The following is a 21,022-nucleotide window of genomic DNA, read 5'->3' as shown; positions in this document are numbered from 1 at the left end:
CCACCCCTGCCCCAGCCCTGCAGCAGCGCAGTGGGAACAGCTGCGCTGTGTGCGAGCAGCAAGCGAGTAAGTGCAGGTGGGGAACCGCTGCCGGTCTCCAGGGCAAGTCCTTGCCCCACATTTACAGGACAGTGACACAGGGCTCCTACCAGTTTCAGATCTTGGTAGAAACCCAAGGCTTTGCACAGAACCTGTGGTTTAACTCAAGCCTAAACAAAGCAATAGCTCTCCACCACCTCTGCTGAGGTTAGGCCTGTACATTCACTTCCATTTCTTAAGACACAGAATTCAAAGTACTTGTATCGTTCCTGTCTCTATCCTGTCTTTCCTAAGTTTCCTCTTCATTACACTCATCCGGGAGTCCTCACATACTGTAGCTGACTTCCAAGAGCAATGCCAAGAACGGCTTCTCTGCCACACAGGGCTGAGACAGGGCAGGGGTGATCTTCAGGATTCCCAAGGCTGAATTGTGTTGCTCATTTCGACCCAGATAAGCTATTTCCTTTGATGTCTTAAAGCGCAGTGCTGCCCTTCTGCACCAGTTCTGATCTCGTACCTTCTTGGATGCTTCTGGGTGGAGGACTTGTCGAATGAGTAACTGCCCATCGCTGCAGAGTGTGTAAGAGCTCCTTCCAAGAACTTCCAAATCACTGGATACAAGCTGACTAAACTGGAAAATAAAGTGATACATTTCATTGTACTGGCTGATACAGATAATTCCATAATACAAGCAGTTACCATTATTAAAACACTTCTAAAAAGGGTTAAATAATTCAGCATTTTGTAATAGTTTTTGAAAAAATGTGACTGGGAACAGACATGGGATCCTGATAATGGCAGGCAAAGAAGCTATATGCATTTGCAGAACAGAAAATAACAACACCAGCAGCATGGTAAAAAGAACAAGCAGGACAATGTGGCAGAATGATGAGTTCATATGAAAGGTATTATAATGGTAATGTCCAAAGTCTGAGATAATTATAATAAAAGCTATGAAATATCTGAGCAAGAAAAAACCTTCCAAGATCAATCACAACACTGATTTTGCAATAGCCTTTACTCATCTGTGGCACCTTTGACTTCAGTTATGTCCTTAATAATATTTTCTTTTTTAATTTGAACTTCAAAAAGAAAAAGGTTACCCAACAGAATTTACTAATATTTCAAAAGTTATAAGCTCAAAAACCCAATAAATTGTGGTCTAATACCTTCAGAAGTGAAATTATAAGCAAGTTGGATCCAAGTCACTAAAAGTTCTTGGTAGAGGTGCAGTGTCACAAACACTAGATAGAAGAAAATGATTCCCTGCTGTGGGACGGATAACCCCACAGGTTAATTCTCAGGAGGAAAGGGCTCCACCTGTCTCGTTCAATGTTCTTTTCCACCCGCACACAACAGTTTCTAGCCTTTTATTACTCCATACCAGTGTTGAATTCCTTGCTCATAATAGTCAGCTCATGCATTATATTACCAACATGTATCAGATCAGTAAATAGCAGCTTGTTAGCTAACTTTCAAGGGGACAACTGTAATTATTCTAAGCTTCCCCCTTGCTGCTCCCTCCCAGGAAAGCAGCGCATCACAAACAAAGCAATCATTAACGTCAGGGTGCAGAGCCACCCACTGCTCCCAGCAACAGCTTAGGACTCCAAAACCACCACCCCCAAAAGCAAATTACAAGTTGACTTGAAACTCAGACAGTATCTCTACGCTGTCTTTTAACCTGTGTATGGGGGAACGGAGGGCTGGGGTGTTCACCATCAGCACGCGTGACACTTTACGTAGTTACAGCCTCTGCTCAGAGAAGATGAGTCCTAACGACTGATGCCACAGGTGAACAGTATTGACTGTGGGAACACGCTGCAGTGTCTGTGTCCCAAAGGCAAGGCCCCACACGGGAGAAATCTTGCCTTAAGCATGGTTTAGCAGGAACAAACACATCGTTACCCAGGCTTTATTTCAGAAGAGCCGCCCAACTCCCGTTCAGGCCCGGACAGCCGGCCCGCGCTGCACAGCCACGCGCGGCTCGGGAGCGCGGCGCTAGCGCAGGCACCTACAGCAGCACCGCGTGCAAACTGTTCATGTACATACATATGCAGATACCAACACATCTATAAAATGAAGTTACTTAATATCAAACGGAAGATATTTGAAGCTTTACGAAGGGTGAAATATCCCCCCCAGAAACAATGCAATTCTTTGCACACTACCAAAATACACAAAACCAACAACAAACAGTCCCATGAAAATAAATACATACATAAATGAATCAAACAACCCAAATTCCTGCAGACTCAGCAATCCAGTGTTCTCCTGACTGCTACTTCAGGTTGTGTTCCTGCCACAAGTCCAAGTCTTGACGAACCTGAGGCTATAAAGCAAGTCATTGTTTAAGGACGAATAGAGTCAGAACACTGAGATCTGAGTGTGCTCAAAATACTTCAGCTGATGTGTAAACACCAAAAAAAGACCAAAATTGCAGAGGACTCAAAAGGAACCACTTGAGAAGTGCAGTTCTGGGGACTGCCACGGTCACAGGCCAGAAACAAACACTCTCACCACAAGGGCAGATGTGAGGAGAATTGCTTTCTTACTAAACGCAGCACTTATTACTTTCTGGTTTAGCTTTTGGGCACAGCACAGAGCAAATATTTGTGAAAAGGGATTGGAAATGGTGATAGGAATTAGCCTCCAGAAGGTATACATGGATTATTGCCAAAAGGAAGCAGTCTTAGTGATGAACAGTAATAAAACACTCCCCAAACCTTCAACTTTGCACCCTGTTCTTCTGAAGACGCACAAGAGCCCATATAAAGAGTGCAATTAGGGAGCTATTTTGGTCAGATACAAGAAGAAATCCAACACACACAATCTGAGGGAAGTAGCAAACGTATGCAGCCTCCTGCTTTACAAATAAAACATAAGAACTGTAGTTCAAAAAGCCTTCACCAAGCTAGAAAACACAAGGAGAAAAGTGTCTGGACAAGGAAGGAAACGCTCAGGCCAAATGGTGTAAGTTAAGTTGGTAAAAACCAAGGCTGTTGCAGTGAAACGTTCACCTTTTTTCAGTGCTGTTTCCCACACAAGGTACAGCTGAAGAGACAAATACACAGCACAGCTGTTTTCAGAAGGCCCTGTGAGAAGTCATCAAGAAGAGTGAATTATTGCATGAGGACATCAATAAGCCCAATACTCCAAGGGTACTAAAGTTTACGAAATGTCAGTGATGACATTCAACACTGCAAACTCCTCTCCAATGGGACAAGCAACACATCAAAGCAATTTTCTGCTTTCCCTATCGGAGGCTAGCAGCTCCAAGTGCCTCCGATAAAACGCCACGGCGCTGGCAGGCCTTGCGGAGTGCTGATTTAGAAACTTCTATTTTCAAACCAGCCTTTTTCAAACTTTGGGGTGTACCGCTCCAGAAGAGGGCAAAAGGAGTGTGGGAAGAATAGCCAGCACACAGAAGCAATCCTTCCGATCCAAAGCAGCTGAGCTGCTGGATGGGTTAACTGAGGAGAGCAATGGGTAAGCAAGCATGAGTCGGAAGACTCACCTAGGAGAAGAGCATGGGGCAATCAGCAAGTGCAGCACTGCCACAGAGGAAGGACAGATATCTGAGATCAGCCTCCACGGGCTTCTTCCATCTACACCAGATACCGCCGAACTCTGGAAAGGTTACGTATGAAAAGCATAGTGGACCAGCTCTTGTTACTACAGATTACACAGGACCCTTAAGTCTTTCAGGCAATAGGTACAGCCTATCACATGTATCAAAATAAGTTAAAGCAACCAGCGCAGATGTGTGTAGAAAGCCACACTGAAATATTAGTTAAGCAATTTGGGGTTCCTGCAGAGAACCCATCTTCAGCCTCCTTTTTTTGCAGGATCTCAAAAACCAACCTTGAACTGGCACACACCCAAACGTAGCAAGCTAAGGACAAGTTCAGACCAGCGCAAGATTTACATTACATTTTTCTGTCTCACTTGTTGAACAACCTGTCCACAACTCTGTCATTTGGTGAATTCCACCCACATCTCCTTCACTCCGCTAATGAGAGCCTTCCCAGCTCTTCACCCCCGCGTCCTGCAGGACGCCCCCAGCGCCCCCAGGCTGCCCCACCTTCAGACTTCCTGCACCAAGATCACACCCGCGTCTCCCGTTCATCTGCTCCACGGCAACAGAGCTACACAGAGCCTTAATCACCCCTTTGCATCTTGCCACCAGCCCTCATTTCGACTGCAAGAACCACAGTGTGTTGGCATCACCCTGCACCCTTTATTGCTTATTCCACCAGGTCAGTCTCTCTAGCAGAGCTCTGATGAATCATTTCATATTTAAAGGAACATGTTCAATAATTCAATATTGGGATTAAAAGATGAACGGAGAGAAAAGGAAGAATGAAACAAGCTGCTCCATACATTTACTTCCATGAACCCTACAACATGTCTTACAGAAGGGGAGGTGAGAGGGAAGGACAGAGTCTGAGCCCCAGTTTGGAAAACTGGCTGAACTGGATTTTGGTCGCGTAGCTGGGAGTACAGAGAGAGCAGCGAGTGTTCCGCCAGCAGCGGAGCTGGATGGAAGCCAGCACGAGCTGCTGTGTCTGCTGCAAATTAATCCCAAGAGGCCGAAATGACACAGCCCCCTTCGTGTTGCCTTCACTATAAGTGAACAAAGCTGGGGATCTTTGAGAAACAAGAATTCCTCATTAAGCTCTTTCTATAGTTATGATGCACAAAGCACTAAAATAAACCTCTGGCTATTTGGATATTCCCATTTCCCCAACTAAAAATAGCTCTCATCCTTGAGAAAGGCCACTGCATCTGCACTGCCTCTGTGCCTAGTGCGGTAATGAAACACTGAGATGATTCGGTTGCAGAACGCAGCCAGGCTGCCAGCCGAACCACTGCTGAAACACCACGACACTCCGGGGATTCTCTCTTTAACTGACCCCTGAGAAATAACAGAAACGTGGCTGTTTCTTACTCCTCAGATCTCCAGCACCTCCTAGTGCCGCTTCAGAACAGAATCCTTTCCTTCAGCAACGCAAAGTTTCTCTGCTGTGCCCCTTTTAGCCCTACTGACCCATCACAGCTAACGGCACCAGACCAGGCACACAGTTATTCACAAAGCTTCAGAATTAAAGGCATTCTCACAACTCAACAAGGCCTGGAACATTGTGCTAAAGCAGAACATAAAAATCCAGAAAGCAGCTTAGCTTGCGGTCCACACTTAAGCTGGACACACATCTATTCCCAAGTAGACAGCTGAGTTATTAGATCTTTGCACAAATTATGGTCCCCGTGGCATGGAAACCTGGTTTCATATCAGTGGTATTGACAGGCATCTTACTAAATTACCCAGAGAGAACAGTTTAGTGATTACACATGAATACATGATCCAGTTTCTGCCAAATGACCCCATCAAAAATGGTTCGTTTTGACTTCCATGCCATCTTCAGACTTCAGTGGGAGGACAAATCACACCAACTCCAGCAAAAACTTGAGATGTTAGATGGACAGATGATACCTGATTTGGGCTAAAGCTTGTCAAAAGAATTTGAATAGGCTTCACGTTCTAGATCAGCCTTTTGCAAGAACAAGCAAACAAAACCCACAACTTATTCAGGAGTGACCTCTTTTGGTCATTATTAAAAGGAAGAGTTTCAGGAATAACTTCGAATAAATGTCATTTTGGCTGATCTAGGCTCATATATTCAGTATATTCTCTTGAGCTCAAAGAACTCATATTACTAACATGTAACTGTCCTAGAGAAAGTGAAATTACACCCCACAGATCTGTAAAATAAGCGGTTTGAGATGAAAAAATTCCCTGTGAGGCACACAAATGTGAACTGTTCCCATCTCTTTCACTCAAACCTGCACAATGAGCTACATGTAGCTTGGGTTTTTTTCCCCCATCTTCATTAAAAACCAAAACCACGCAAACCCCCCCCGGAACAGCCTCCCCCAGAGCAGCACGCGTCTCCGCGCAGGGCAGGAGCCACAGGCCTCTTCTGCATCTCCTCCAGGAGTTATTTCACCTACAGAAGAGACTTCTCCACTAACGGATTAGTACTGAACAAAGGCAGAAGGCAGCATAGAAACCATTACAGGCAGACAACTCTAACATACAGATACGGGTATCTTTGTGTACACATGCATATGTTTATGTATAGAATTATGTATAGGGACAAATTATATTTTAAATAATCTCATCACATCAGCTGAATTTTCGTGTTTGCACATCTAACAATTCAGACTTTCTAAGTTCATAAATTATTTTTAAAATTCACTGTATTTCACAACATTAAGTACTGAAGTTTGTTACATTTTATTAGTATAATGAAGTTTGAGAACTACAGCTCAGTCTGTCAGATCTACTATCAAACAGAACTTCCCAAACCAAATACTATAAGACCTATACACATACATAGCAGTGTTTTATGCTGTAGAAACAACTTAAGTAGCAACCACATAAAGCACTTCTTTCTCAATCCAGAGATATCCGTTCACTCTTGGACCAAGCTTCCAGGGGCTGGACCACAGCTCCCTTCAAATCTCAGCTCCTGTCATTCTCTGACCCGTGTAGACCCTCTCCTTTTCCTCTCCACAGCGACACTAAAGACCATTATAACACCACCAGAGTGCATACGTGTGGGGATGGCTCGAGCGCTTGGGGAAGAACGTGTTGTCTGGGGGAGGAAACGAAGAGGTGAGATGCAGTCAGATTTGATTAACAGAACTGTTCTGTCACCAGAACATAAGCAAGATTGGAGCACCACTGAAAACCAACCATCCAGCAGCCCTGAAATCTCCCTTAGGACTAAAAAGCTTTAACACAGTATGAGAAATCTTGAGAGTAAGAAGCCATGGGTTTGTTATACAAAGCTGGAACACACACACACACACACACACACACACACACACACACACACACCCCATACCACAACATGTCAACTTTGGGAAATATTTTCACTTGGACTTTGTGCCTCAGATCCTACATCCATGAGGGTTTCACGTTTATTTACAATACTCTCCATGGGCAGTTTTCTGCTCCTTCACTCTTCAGACCCCTGTGATAATGTCAACCTTATCCATGCAATGGAGGAATTTAAAGCATGTCAGTACTACTGGGAGGTGCACAGACTGCATTTCAGCAGTATTTACAAGTATGATAACCCATTATTGTGCTAGGTAACTTTTTAAACAGGGAATCCTACAGCAAGCCCTTGCCTTTGTTCATCTGTTAACTGCTATTCCACATGGCTGATAATGGATACACGGGGACCTCGCACTGAAACTGCTGTACAGGAAATAAAAAGTGTAAGCCACAGTGCAGCCACAAACTGCAGTTTTTTTTCCCTTTCTAGCAATACAGGAAAAGCTCCTGTATTTCGATACAATTCAAACACCAACATGAAAAGAAACTGCCCCTTGGTTTTATTTCTTTGCAGGGGAAACTTGCAGAAGACGGAGGCAGCCAAGGTCCGCTCACTAGAAATGTTCAAACCCAGTATTGCCAGCTTGATTTCTCCTAAGAGGAAAGCAATTTTTTGCTCTACTGAACACTAATGGCCAAGATTATCTAGTGAGTGAAGACTAGCCTGGACAAAAGCATGGTTTCGCATCCAGCATGCCACAGACAATATAACTGGGCTCAATATGACCAATCCAGTTACCTATAACCTTATGCCTCTTGAGGTACTATGAACTGTATTAAATAACTGAATGAGTCATCAGTCACAACAGCCACCGTAAGTGTACTTGAGAGAGAGAGAAATATTTACATGTTGCCGAAAAGCAGCCAGAGCTTCCATCCAGTGCTGGAATTTGCAAGAGTAAGAGCAAGTTTGCTCTCCTTGGTCTCGAGGAGATGCAGGATGTGCCACTGCAGGCGCCGTAGACCGTCGTCTTCTCAAGTACATTGTGCTGCGTCTTACTACCTACTAACCTTGTCATCATTTTATATTCTTTCCCGAAGAGACGTCCAACAACAGCACACCAGTACCACACGTCTGCTGCTGTTCCAAACCAGTTTCACCTGCCCTGGGTATCTGCATAGCCATAAGCTTGTATTGTTGCCTTTCTCATAGAAGGAAACTAATTCTTTCCACCCATGACATGAGCTAAGAAAGATAACAGGGTTATCATGTGCCTGGGGTTCTGTCAGAAAATTCCAAACATCACAAATCTTCAATAGAAGAAGTCAGTAAAAAATACAGAATCTGTTTTCAAAGTTATTTCAAGATATCCACTTCTACCTTTGGCTCTGTTGAGAAGCTGAAGTTTCAGGAAGGAACACCAGCCTGTCCTCCCCGTCACTGCGCGGGTGGGCACAGAGGCCTCCGGTCAGGAAGGCACGGGGCACGCAGACCCTCCTGGCCACGGCGAGAGGGCAGGGAGAACGCGGGAGGTACGCCTCCAGTTCCATTCAACAGAACACAGACAAGTACCTTAAAGTTCAGCATACTCCTTGAGAATTCAAGCTTTATGCTTAGATGACACCAGCCTACAGCTAATTTTCTGTAGAGAAATAGGCTTGTTTAAGCACGGTTCAACAACAGGTAGAATACAAACTGCACAAACGGAGCAACAGTTGCCACACTTTGTCTGTCCAGGGGCAGTTTGTAGAGCATAAAAATAGAGCATTGTGGCTCAGGACTGCGATAGAGCAGCTTAAGGGGGAAACTTCCACATTGTTTCTTTCTTCAGTTTATTTTAATTGGGCCTGGCTCTTTCTGCTACAAAGTAAACAAGAGCTAACTAAAAGTTTTAATTCCTGCTGGGAAAGAATGTAAAAATCTAACATTCTGCCCAGACAAAGATCTGTCCAAGCCAGGCCACTTGAGCATTTTATGACCATTTTTGATTAATTATTTCTTAGATGGAAGTTTGCAACATCAGATTATTCGCGTGCTTTCCAGCCATGGTATCTGCAGCATCTAATTCAGGTAATGCACTAAGCATAAAAGGCAAGACCATGAGTTCAGGCCATCTAAATGTCACAGCAAGCAGGTCACCGCTTTTATCTTCAAAAGCACAATCTGCTTTAATAAGAGAGTGTTGAAATATGCAGAGTACTCCACAAATACGCTACTCCCAGTCAGCCTTGTGTAAGATAAAGCACCCCAGTCCAGCAACATAAGAACCACAGATTCTGGACCGACTTCACTACTGTATTATCTGTCAGGAAACTGCTAAATAAGGAAACACTGAGATAAAGGAAGTTTTCACCTTTAAATTAATCTGTATGAAAGAGGCCACTAGCTATCAAAGCCAACAAAATCATGCAAAACAAGGCACATATCTTGCAGAACCTTTGCATTTGTTAGTGTAGACTATTCCTGAGTCTGCCTTCAAGCAAAAGATAGATCTTTCAGGGAACACTGAATAGTAATGCAAAAATCCATACTCTGTCAACCTTTTACCTATATTTCAAGCAGGATTACAATGGTGCCTCACACCCCTCCCAGGCTTCTTGCTATCAGCTCAACTCAGCGCAAGTCATTAGGGCCCGAAAGACAAGGTTGGATATCCTTTCCAAACTCCAGGTTTTAATTACTGCAACATCTCCTAAAGCCTTGATTTAAGCACAAGCTCCCTCAGTGCTCTCTACCTCCCCCACTCGTCTCACCTCCGTTTCAAGGACAAACTTTCATTAGCAATGTGATCTTTAGCACTGGCTCTATTGACTGCAAGGCATGGTACTGCTCTATTTACTCAACACTACCTCATTGTTTGTAGTGCAAGCTTAACCAGTTGTAGGAGAACAGCCAATACCTGCAAAATTAAACCATCTTTTTACTATTGGGCTGTTTTCAGGTTGTTTTTGTAGTAATAACCAGGACAAGTAAGAAGAAGAGACAAACAGAAAGAAGACGGCTAATACAATTCCGTTTCCTTCAATATTCTTTCAAACTCCTGCATCCCGTTTAAACTTAGGCTGTAAGAATATCACAGGTGTGGAGTTTCCTGAACGACAGCCTTGAGATCCATGAAGTATCTTTGCGTATACAAGAATCAAGTGATCCTCGCTCAAACCCTTAAAGACATCGGCAAAATGTCAAACTTCTACAAACTGGCTCTACCCCGCTTCGGAAACGGGGAGCTCACCCTCTCCTGTTCAACATCCTTCCACACAAACACCAGGAGTGGAAGTAGGTCTCTGAATCAGCTTGTCTTTAGTCTCCACAAGTTTCAAGTCAAAGATCTGGGCAGCAAGCCCATGCATCAGGGACCGATTACACTTGAGAAAAGCAAAAATGAGAGTAAGAAATTATTATCTCTAAGATTTTGGCAGTTCACAGCTAAGATCAGATTTTACACGGGGCTTTCCAAGGGATTCAGTCTTGCCCAACAGAGAACAAGAACATTAGCAGCAACACTAAAATGGTGACATTATTTAGGTGTTGCTTCCTCTTACAGAACTACATCCTCTCTCTCAGGCAGCTTCCTGTTTCCAAAGTGAGTTCATTATGACTGGAAAGACTTGATATGAGTTCTCTGGAATATGAAGCAGGTCACACAGCTTCTTGTGATCAGTTCTCAGCATCTGGGGTTTATCAGAAGAAGCAGTCGATTTATATTTTCTTTTGTTTCTTTAAGCACACAAGAGCAGCAGTCTCTGCCTCCTGCACTTCACGTTTTCTAATAAACAAATTTCATCCTGTAACAGTGTCATTCTCTGTAAGAAATAACACTGGAGAACACACTCAAGTGATCAACCAAGCAAAGCCCAAACTGCCACACCACGTTCTTGTGGCTGCTATGCGTTTTCCAGTTCTCAGAGCCGCACGCATCCCCCTGCAACCCAGCAGTTACTTGATTCGAGAGGTTTGATGTGTCACACACTGTTTTGTCTCCCTCTTCAGCCAAAAAAGACTCCTAAATTAAGTCTCAGACTCTGAAGTACACAGCTCCAAGAAGATCTGATTACAAAGCAAAACCTCCACAGTGACTTTTGCGCTTTTATTTTCCAAATCGCATATCATAGCTCTACTTTACTGTCAGTGCAATTCAATGCAACAGAATTACGTACCAGTGAAGACACTTGATTTCACAACTGCAAACATCGACACAATTCATGGTAACATTAAAGCACACGTTTAAACTTCTCTAGAATTAGGGGCAGAGAATGGCAACACCACTAACAAGTCTTGATTTCAATTAAGAATGAGAACATAGTTCAGAGACTTCCCTAATGATAACAAAACCTTTTAAGCTAACAGGTGTCCAAAATCATCATGAGCCAAGATTTGGAAAAGAATACAACTATTTCTTAATCTTAAAATAAAGTTCCTTTCCAATATTGGAGTGCTATCACAACATCCATTTCTCAGCACTTTTTGCCCTTCTCCGCCACTGCAGTTCTACAAAGAACGGTAGTGGGGCAAAGGAAAACTAAAACGTACTAAACTGGAGTTCGGGAGAGGCGGTGGCGTTGGGTGGTGTTTGGTTTTGTTACTCATCACAAGTGGTGAGCGTTTAAATTTCAATTCCCGATATCTTTTGTGTAAAGCTTATATCTCACATCTGCCTTCACAGCGTATGGATCAAATGAACGAGGGGCAGATCAGTAAAGCCGCTGTTTGTAAACCAAGCAGGAACAGGAGCTCTTGCATAGAAGCATATTGGAGTAAGCTGTCAACAGCCTAAAGAACATCAACACATTTCTCAGAGTAAAGCACTAAAAAATGGTTTGTAAAGCATACGTTGCCTTCCAGAGCATCAATATTTTCTTCCTTTCCTGCAATAAGGTTGTGGCCAACACAAACGGATCACGAAGGAAAACACCACGAGATCTCTGCAGTTTTTAGGAAAAGCAGCAATTGTGATGAATAAAAATGCTTTTCCAGAGCAGACAGGAGATGGCAAAGACAGGAACATGAGGAAAAAGGGAGAATTACTAAGTTGCTAATAAAGACACATAAAGGTTCCAATTTTAACCGCAGAAAATCCAAAACCAAACAGGGCTGACCTTACGTAAGTAATGTAAGTTGCTCAAAAAATAAAAATTCTCCAATTAGCATTTTTAGTTTTGTCCACAGTGCTGCTTTGCTAGGAACACCAGTTCCAGCCTCTAGGCACCACCTTCAATGCACCGTGCGCACAGAAGCGCTGCAAGGCGCCGGCAGGGATCGCCCCAACACCTCCCGCAGGAAACCCCACGGTGTAAAACACAGCAAAGGGAAAGGCTCCTCTGTAAACCAACACACGGTGCAAGAACCGTGCAAGCTTTTCACAGGCTGTGATAAGAACCACATAAAATGCCACCCAAGGAAGAGGGAAACGGTGGAAGTTCCTAGAAAAATGCAGAGCATCCACAGAAAGTTTTCCATGCTGTTTCCACATTAACATGTAAGAACTGGTAGAAGCACTGCATGTATATGTATTGTCAAAACGGGAGAAGACAAATCCTTTATTTGTCATTCATTATTTCTCAGCCACTTCTGAGTTAAAGAACTGTTGTCAGGGTTTTCATTTCCAATGACTTTTTCAGCAGCTACTTACACTGAGTTGGAGGAAAGACGTTCAAGGTCTTTGAGGATCACACAATCCAGCAATCTCTGTATTAAAAGGCTTCTACCTCACATTTTACTGTCTGACAATGACTTCAAAACAGCTGCAAGTACAATTTCAAGAGAAATTCAAGTATTTGGGTACAGTATTAGAGCTGTGAGAGCACGGAAACCGCCGGCGACACAGCGCTCGGACGCTGCGCAACGCGACGCTGCCAGGCGGCGTCTCAAGCACTCTGGACGGGCCATAGCAAGGTTTAGTTTTCTATATATGCTAATCCACCCAGACCTGCTAAGAGATTTAATGTTACTGTTTAACTTCACCAGAACAAGCAGCAGCATTTGTTATCATAAAGTCTACTCAGGCTTATCCTCAAACCAAAGGGCCAAATGATTCACTTCTCTTAAAATTAGAAGGGCCAGTATTTGTTATAAAATGCGAGCCCAGCTAGCCAGGACTACCACAGTTTAGGCTTCCAGATAAAAAATATGCAGCTTCAGACAAATTCTTTAACTAACTCTCCACGCGTTCTGAAGTGAAACACACCTAAGTGCAGGAACAACGCAAGGTTTACGAGAACACTGGAGGAATTCAGATGAGAGTGCTGCAGCCTTCACAGCTAATGTTATTGCTTTTCCACAGAACCTAACAGAACACAAATGCTGCCAATAACAAATACGTTCACATGATCTATACACGTATATTCATGTATACATACATTATATATGTAGCGGAAGAACTGTTTTGGTATTAACTCTTCTCTAAGAGAGCAGATTTGTGTGTTCCAATTGCAACATAGTGGGAGCTGGTTTACTTGTACCATCGACAGCAGAATTCCAACCAGGGTTCTGAAACAAGAGCTGGCCATCCATTTCATTGCTAAAGAACAGCCTGCAGCTACAGGAAGCATCAGCACGGCCTTACTTCCCCGCCACAAAGACTGACAATATTCCAATATTAGCTGTCAAACATAGATAAGCATTGGTTGAATTATGTTTATCAATGGAACTAGTGAGCTGTTATATGCTAAGATGTAGTATGAACCTTACACAAGGTTATATGCACACAGTATACGCAGCCCTGCTGTAAGAGCGGGAGTTTATGACTTACCTGCCCTGACAACCCGAAGGACATCTTGTGTCTGTCAGGAAATCCTCGGTGCTGATACCAGCCCAAGGCCACAGTTTCACAACACAAACTGTTTGGTGGCCAAACTATCTTGAAACGTTCCTCTCCTTTCACCACACTGCCCGTCCACACCTCAGCGCCACGGCTGCCCCCGGACAAACCACCTCACCTGCCACCCGAGCACCACGCAGAACTGCCCCACTGTAACACGCTGCCACAAAGGCTTCTGCACCACGGAATGCAGGCGAGGGAGTCCGAGCAGCACCCACCGAGTGAAAGGTGCCACCAGACAGTCTGCGTACAACTGCAGCTCGAGAACAGGACGCGGGGGCAGAAATACCTGAAGCTAGCATCGCCGTCAAACATGTTGGGTCATGAAAATAAATTAAAGGGTGTAGTTTCATGGGATGTGAGCTTGGACAGCAAAGCACGTTAGAAGTTCCCACCCTACCTGCTCGTTTCAGTGATCCTGTTCACAGCACAGCTTCACAAAGAGCTTCTGACACAACAAAAAGGTGGCAAAGTACGGAGCAGTGGTAAGAAAGAAGCTCGCCTTGCTGCCGAGGACAAACCCTGGGAAACTGCAGCCGGCGCACGTGCTTGGAGAGGGCAGCCTGCTCAGGGCACCCGCAAGGGCTCACCCAACACCTGCTCCAAAGCGGCAGCAAATACTCCAAAACACAGACTCTGGTAGGAGTCCCATTGAGATGCAGCCATCAAATAATCTGAAGCTGGAAGACCAATCACAAGACTAAAACCACAAACAAACACAAGGCAAAAAGACAAACCAGAACAACACTCTGCATTTTAAGACTTTTTTCTGCAGTCTAAAAGTTCAGAGGTGTATTAAAAATGTATTAAAAATTAATGTATCCAAAATGAAGCTGTGACAGCCGGTAAGCCAGCCAAGGGAAGTTTCTGCTAGCACTTTGTGAAGAGCTTGCAGAACAAGTTTCTCTTTAAAAAAAGAGCTGTAACCGGTTTATCAGGTTAGAGGAATTCACTGGTTCTTCCGCCTCTCTCCCCATCCCATTTGTTTCCAAATGCTCATCTAACCAGCTTGTTTCTTGCTGAATTTGCTGCTGTGGGAGAAAATAAACTGCACCTGCAGCTCAGCTGGATGATCAATAGGCACTGGAACATGCTTTAGAGAACCGGGAACTCGCTACCACCAGATGAAGTGGCAGCCCCTCTGTGTTCTCACTTTGCGCCCAGTTTGGGAGCGGGGGAAAGAGGCCCAGCTTTGTCTGTCTGTGATTAAGAATATTAATCTAATCTCTCATTGAGGCACTGGATTTAATGTACAATCCAGTGAAAGATCAGCAAGACTAGGCCAGCCTTTCAAACAATTTTACTTAAATGGCTATCCATAGATTAAAGTTGGATGTTTGCACCATGTCCAAAACCAGATCCAGCTCTCATGAGATCTTTTAATATATATCATTCAAAGTAAGACGGTAATTACAGCTAAATACTGCAGACAGGTCTCCAAAATCATTAGCTTTCCTTAGACTTCTCCTTTGTCAGGGAGACATGCAAATATCGCCTTGCAAAAGGAAAGCAACATGTCTGCAGGCAAGTCATGCTGATTCAGCCTGGTGTTCTGTATGAGAGGGATTAAGAAATCCACACCACTTCCAACTTCGCATTTGGTTTCTAACTTAGAACCCCCATGGCCAGAGTCGGAGAAGCACGTGAAGATGTCGGCGTTTTGAGGACAGAGTAATGGGGCTGAAAGCAAGGCGAAGTTCATTTCGGTTTTGCTCTTCAGAAGCAAGCTTCCATTCCTGCAAGGTTTCAGAGAGCAGCCCGAAAACTATTTTCTCCCTTTAATAGCTTGGAAACCACGAAACCACAAAGCTCCAGCAGCTATTTAGGAAAATATAAATAACATGCTAATAAGCCAGTCCTGTGATCTGAAGATCTGAATAACGAAACCTGGCAAGAATGTCCCAGTAAGGCAGGAAGGAACAGAGGACACTATTCCCTTTAGTAAGGAGCAGGTAATGCGTGTTTCGAGGCTTACATCACAGGCTGAGGACGTCCCAAACACACGCACTCCAACAGGAGATCTCCTACTGACTTTGTTCAAAGCAGCCCTCACGTTTTTCTACTCAGAAGCTCCCTGCAACTCCACCACCGCAGCTCAGCCAGCAGCTCCAACCTCCCCGTTATCAGTCCAAGAGAGATGGGTTGAACTGAACACGTTAGGTAGGCTGCTTCCAAAGGGCACGCGGCTTATGGCTTCAAGTCATTATTTCCCTTATATTTGTACACGACCAGGATCTCACCTCCCCACCCAAAACGTAACTATCAAAACATTGTATGTGACCATCAGAAAATATAGCTGGATCCCATAAAGGCAGCAGCATCTGTGGAATCAAATGCTTGTTACCCTGGACAAGCACAGTTTTAAAAGCTTGCAGCAAAGCATACAGAGCATACACTGCAGCAAACAGCCTGCTTATCTGGGGCACGGTGCTGCAGAACCTGACTTGGTAAAATGACACAGAAAAACGATATTGGCGGGGAATCCTGTTTTAGAATACTCAAGACAAACGCAAGCAGTAAATCATGCGAATGTAACACTGTAGGAATATGAAGTAAAATTGAAACGATGCATCATTTGCTGAAGTGCCTTGTTACAAGCAGAGTAAAGGCTTAACCACAGATTACAGGCTTTTGGTAGATCCATCATTGCTGGAAAGTGAACTCAACAGTAATAGGAGGAGGTTTTCTGTGTTCAGTGGAAAAACTCCACGCCTGCAGTGGCTCTTCTATTGTTTACCAGTTACGAATCACAAATCAGAATCACAGAATAGTTGAGGTTGGGAGAGGCCTCTGAACCAGATAAAAGTCACAATGGATTTGTGCTCAGTGATTCTCACTTCCCGCTACACGTAGAGACTGGGAACCCCAGGCAAAAGCCAGAAGCAAACACCAAAACTTTCGTTTACCTGATTGAGATGTGTGCTGAAGTTTCAGCTGCATCATCAAATTCTCCACCACAACCCAAACAGGGTGTGGAAAGCTAATTTCACATACTCCACAATATTATCTCAATCAAGGTAAAGTCTACTTCCTCTTCCTCCTCCTTTTCAAGTAACCACTTCACCCACCTGTGCTTCTGCTTGTCAAAACACTCACTGAGAAGAACTGTTTGTGTTGACAAACACCTGACTCAGCCTTACAACACACGGTGCCACTAAGAAATCTAATGGACTTCTCTTCAAAAACGCTGAAAAGGATCAGCTATTAAAGAATATGTAATTTTGCTGTTTGCTGCCACTGCAAGGGGGAGGATGAATTAATCCCTCTCCGAACTCAGAGTCGGGACACACGGAGGGGAAGGGAGACGAGTTTAGATAGAGTGTGCTCCAGGTGACCTGCGATGGAACCGGCCACATCACAACCGGCATCCAGCAAATAACAGCAAAATAATTATTTCCTTGCATAGATATGCGAAACAAAAAGAAAAAAAAGGTTGTTTTTCAGGAGTTTCTACCCACCTACACACGAAGGCAGTATTTCCTTTTATTTGCTAAAGCAGACCCACCTACAGCGCAATTTACGGCAATAAGATACAATCTCATAAAGTACTGTGTATAATTAAAGTGTGTCTGTTATAAAGGTAAACAGAGTGTACTGGGCTAAGCTGTTCCAGATGTCTTCAGTGCAAGATCTGGGACAAGATCAGACCTGCAGCTGCACATTTTCTCAGGGGTTATTTTGAAGCTTTAAAAAAAGAAATAAATAATTTTCAAAAAATCACCTTTTGTTTGTGGACTTGTGCAAAACCGGTGCAGGTAGAACAAATGCCACCTGCATTTAATGCTGCCAGGTTTGAAGACACAGAAAACTCACACATTTCTAGTTTCAAAAATACTCTGGAGCGAAGCGTTAACCATTCGGTATCAAAGAGGGTTCGGGCCTGGTCTGCCAAGTTAACTGTGTCACCAGGAGTTACAGCAACACGAACCTGTTCTACTGCCTGAGCAAGTTTCTTGCTGAAACACACCTACGAATGATTCAGACAAGGTGTGGAAAGCCAGTTTTATATGTTACACAAAAATGCACTATTGTATTTTTCCATTCAAGCACATTTCGTATCTAGAAAAGGCAGTGAAAGCAAGCAAGCAAACTTTCAGGAACTGGATATGTATACATTGGTTGTGTTACATTTTTTTGCCAACTTAGGGCCTCTTGAACTGCATAGACCATACAAATTGACAGGTTTACTGTCTTAATGCAATGGTAAATGAGCCAAAGAGCAAAACACAGAAATTGTATAAAAACAAAACAAACCAAAACACTTTCTAATCCACTAAAGTAATTAAGCTCATCTGGAAAAGTGTGATACAGAACATGCACAGCTGATGTTTTATGAAAGTACAGTTTTGAAGACTTCAACTAAATCTAAGAAAAACAAGTCAGAGAAGGTTATGTTTTAAAATATACAGCAGTGAATCTGTAGATTAAAACATACCACCCAAACTTTGAAAGTCTAATTAGCACTGCTAAATTAAGTTGTGCTCTTATCAGCCTACTCTTTAAAGGCTTAAGTAAGAGAAATTTGGAATAAAAACAGACCCATCAAAATAATCAGAAGCCAGACCTTCCAAGGACTAGAGCATCTGCTCAAGTACTCTGGTATTGTACTCAACCATTTCAGAATTATGGGGTTCTCATTTCAAATGGTTCAGAGTATTTTGGGGTTCACTTTAAAATAAGCACAAAAGCTTGCTCGTGATTTCGAAGTGCAGGCAAAACTGAAGTCTATTTCTTTTATCAGATCGGTTGAATCTTGTCCCCAGGCTCCACCCCGAAGAGCCCCTGGCCCGGAGCAGCGCCTCACCTGCTGCAGAACCTGGTCCAGCGGCTCTGCTTTGCCCAGCCCCTCTGCTGTTAAGCCAGTCACTTCACGGCACTGGTCACTCAAGTCCAAATTGTCTGCTTTCACCAGGGATTTGTGTAGTGCCCCTACCTAAAAACATTAAAGAAATTACGGGCAGAAGTGAGGAACAATCGAATTAGCTCTTTTGAACAAAGCGTTCAGACTGCAGTAAATCAGAAGGGTGCAGTATCGCGTTCCCGATAACAATCGCAACGAGAAAAGCATTTGTGGATTTCACAAATCGAAACCTTTTGCCTCGGTTTCTTCCCCTCCCGCCCAGGAGAGCCACGCTCTCTGCTGCAGGGAATCACAGCCGGTTTTCAGGGGACACCTTTTGCAGTTAGCACCGATTTTGGTGAGACTTGTTAACTGCAAAGGGGAGATCACACAATATTAAGGCAGTTTCCTGAATCTATTCGTAAAATTGATAGTCATGTTTATTTTATCAACGCCTTTCATCTCTAGAGGGACTCTTGTTTATAATAGGGCTTTTTTTGGGGAAAAAAATAGACCATATTTCCAGATCAGCCTAAAATTTAAAGGAATTCAGTATTCTCTTAAAGTTTATTCAACATTGGTTAAAGAAAAAAACAAGTGCCTCCGGCGGCAGGCCAGAGAGGGTCCAACGGTTACCCGAGACAGCTCCCACAAAGCATGCACGTTTGGAGCCTGCCGGGGGCAGCTTTTTGTTCTGAACCTTCAAAAGCCCGTAGTCACCTCCAAAGTTGAAGCTACAGACGTTTTAAGGGAGACGGGGCAGGGGGGTGGAAGCGGCCAAACTCTCTTTCAAAGTTACTTCTTCCCTTCAAACGGCACAAAAAGGCCCCTCCGCAGTGACTAACCCCACAGTGCATGACCGCCGGGCGCGGGGCCCCGCTCCCTCCCCTCGGTGCGCCTGCGGACGCACGGACGGGCCCGGGGAGGCGGCGAGCGGCCGGGCAGCGCTGCTCGCCCTGCGCCCGGGGAACGCGCCCTCGGCCCGGGTCCCCAAGCCATACCTTCTTGCTGGGTAGATCCACAACTTGCCACACCAAGAGAATTAGTTCCCTCTCATCCGAACCCAGTTTAGCCCCATATGCACCAGCTGTTGCCCCAAACAACACCACCAAAGAGTCACTGTGCGAAGCCGTCATGACCACAGGGGGAAACAACTACAATCAAAAGCAGAGGTCAAAAAAAAGAGAGAAAAAAAAAGGACACACACACACACAAAAGAACAAAACAAATCCCACAAAGGCTCACCCCCTACCTCCAAGTGATCAAAGGGGAAAGGAGCGAACGAGGAGTCACAATATCAAGAGTAGAGAAAGAGCTATTTAGGAGATAAAGGTGTTTGAGACCAAAAAAAATGGAGAAAGCGTGCATCTCTACCTGTTCCCGGTGACCTCCTTCTCCCGGGCTGATGGGGAGGTGATATTAGCGAGCCCTGGGTTCCTCTCCCTCTGACATCATGGCAGGAGCCCAGCTTCCCCCTTCCCAAGTTACCTGCCCTTGGTGCGGCTCATGTGACTCTAGTCAATCTCCCAGGGGGAAGAGGCCATTGGGCCTTCGGAAAAGGTGTAGGAGGGACGGAGGGAGAATCAACGCCTGGCTGATCTGGCCTGATTGGTTTTTGAGGGAGATCAGAGGAAAACTCCCTTTCTCCCTCTTTAATTCTGCCTGCAGGAAGTGCCTCTACCTGCTTTCGGTTCCGCGGGCTCCCGGCCGGCGCTGGGCACGGCGGGCGGTGCGCGCTCCCGCTGCCCCTCGCCAGGCGGACGGGGCGACTCGGGGACGGTGCAGTCGTGCCGAGTCCCCTTTAATCTCGGAAATCCGAAGAATATACACCCACGGTTACTGAAACACAACCTGTGACTTAGCTCTGAAATGCACCAAGTCCTCACCTTTCGTGCACGTTGCTGCCTCTGTACTGAGCTACCAACGTTCGTGTATAATGGAAGTGTAGTATTATACAGGAATTTTTAAGGGATATTACAGTCAGAAAGTAATTTGCATTTTAGGCCCCATTTGGCATATGGTTTGCAAAGGTGGGTCCTATTAAAACATTTTGTTGTTGGGAGAAGGTGCGCACCTATGACGTTTTACAAACCAGAAATATAAACCCTGTATTCTCTCTCCTTAAGTGCTCAGTGCAGAACTATCTCCCGGGCACTAACTGCAGTCAAAGACCGGCACTTTCTCTCTACACCTCTTTTCTGTTTCACAGGGGAGACTCTACAACAGGAAAACACCGCCTAGCTTAGCTACTACAAAGATACTCCTCTCAGCATTTCTGCTCGATGCGAGCAGTAGTAATGTTTGTAACATCGGGGACTTGGACCATTTTTGCAGACATCATCAAACTCAGATTTACTTTAAAGCAAAAATGAAAATCAAAAAGCCTCTAAACTGTTTTGACCATGTTATTTTTCCTATTGCCACCACTGACGAGTTACTAATGGTTTCCAAAGGCCAAATGCTGCAAGACAGACACGT

General features: G+C 44.4%; 1 protein-coding gene across 30 annotated transcripts in view; it reads right to left on the bottom strand.

Moving 5' to 3' along the window:
- ESRP2 (epithelial splicing regulatory protein 2) overlaps positions 1 to 21,022 on the bottom strand; it is a 97,574-nt gene that overhangs the window by 23,501 nt on the left and 53,051 nt on the right. For 29 of the 30 annotated variants that reach the window (XM_071814375.1, XM_071814369.1, XM_071814374.1 and 26 more), the window contains 3 exons: positions 19,546 to 19,698; positions 18,509 to 18,637; positions 557 to 670 (listed from right to left, as the gene is read on the bottom strand). In XM_071814375.1, the coding sequence (XP_071670476.1) occupies positions 557 to 670; positions 18,509 to 18,637; positions 19,546 to 19,680 (378 nt within the window). In that variant the 5' untranslated portion in view covers positions 19,681 to 19,698. Of the gene's footprint in view, positions 1 to 556; positions 671 to 18,508; positions 18,638 to 19,545; positions 19,699 to 19,918; positions 20,235 to 21,022 lie in introns of those variants that run through there. The other variant, XM_065848025.2, reaches the window with a different exon arrangement.

This window comes from Patagioenas fasciata, chromosome 13, assembly GCF_037038585.1.
Source record: "Patagioenas fasciata isolate bPatFas1 chromosome 13, bPatFas1.hap1, whole genome shotgun sequence".
Lineage (NCBI taxonomy): Eukaryota > Metazoa > Chordata > Aves > Columbiformes > Columbidae > Patagioenas > Patagioenas fasciata.
The sequence above is the reverse complement of the archived record's forward strand: the minus strand, read 5'-3'. Positions and strand labels throughout refer to the sequence as shown.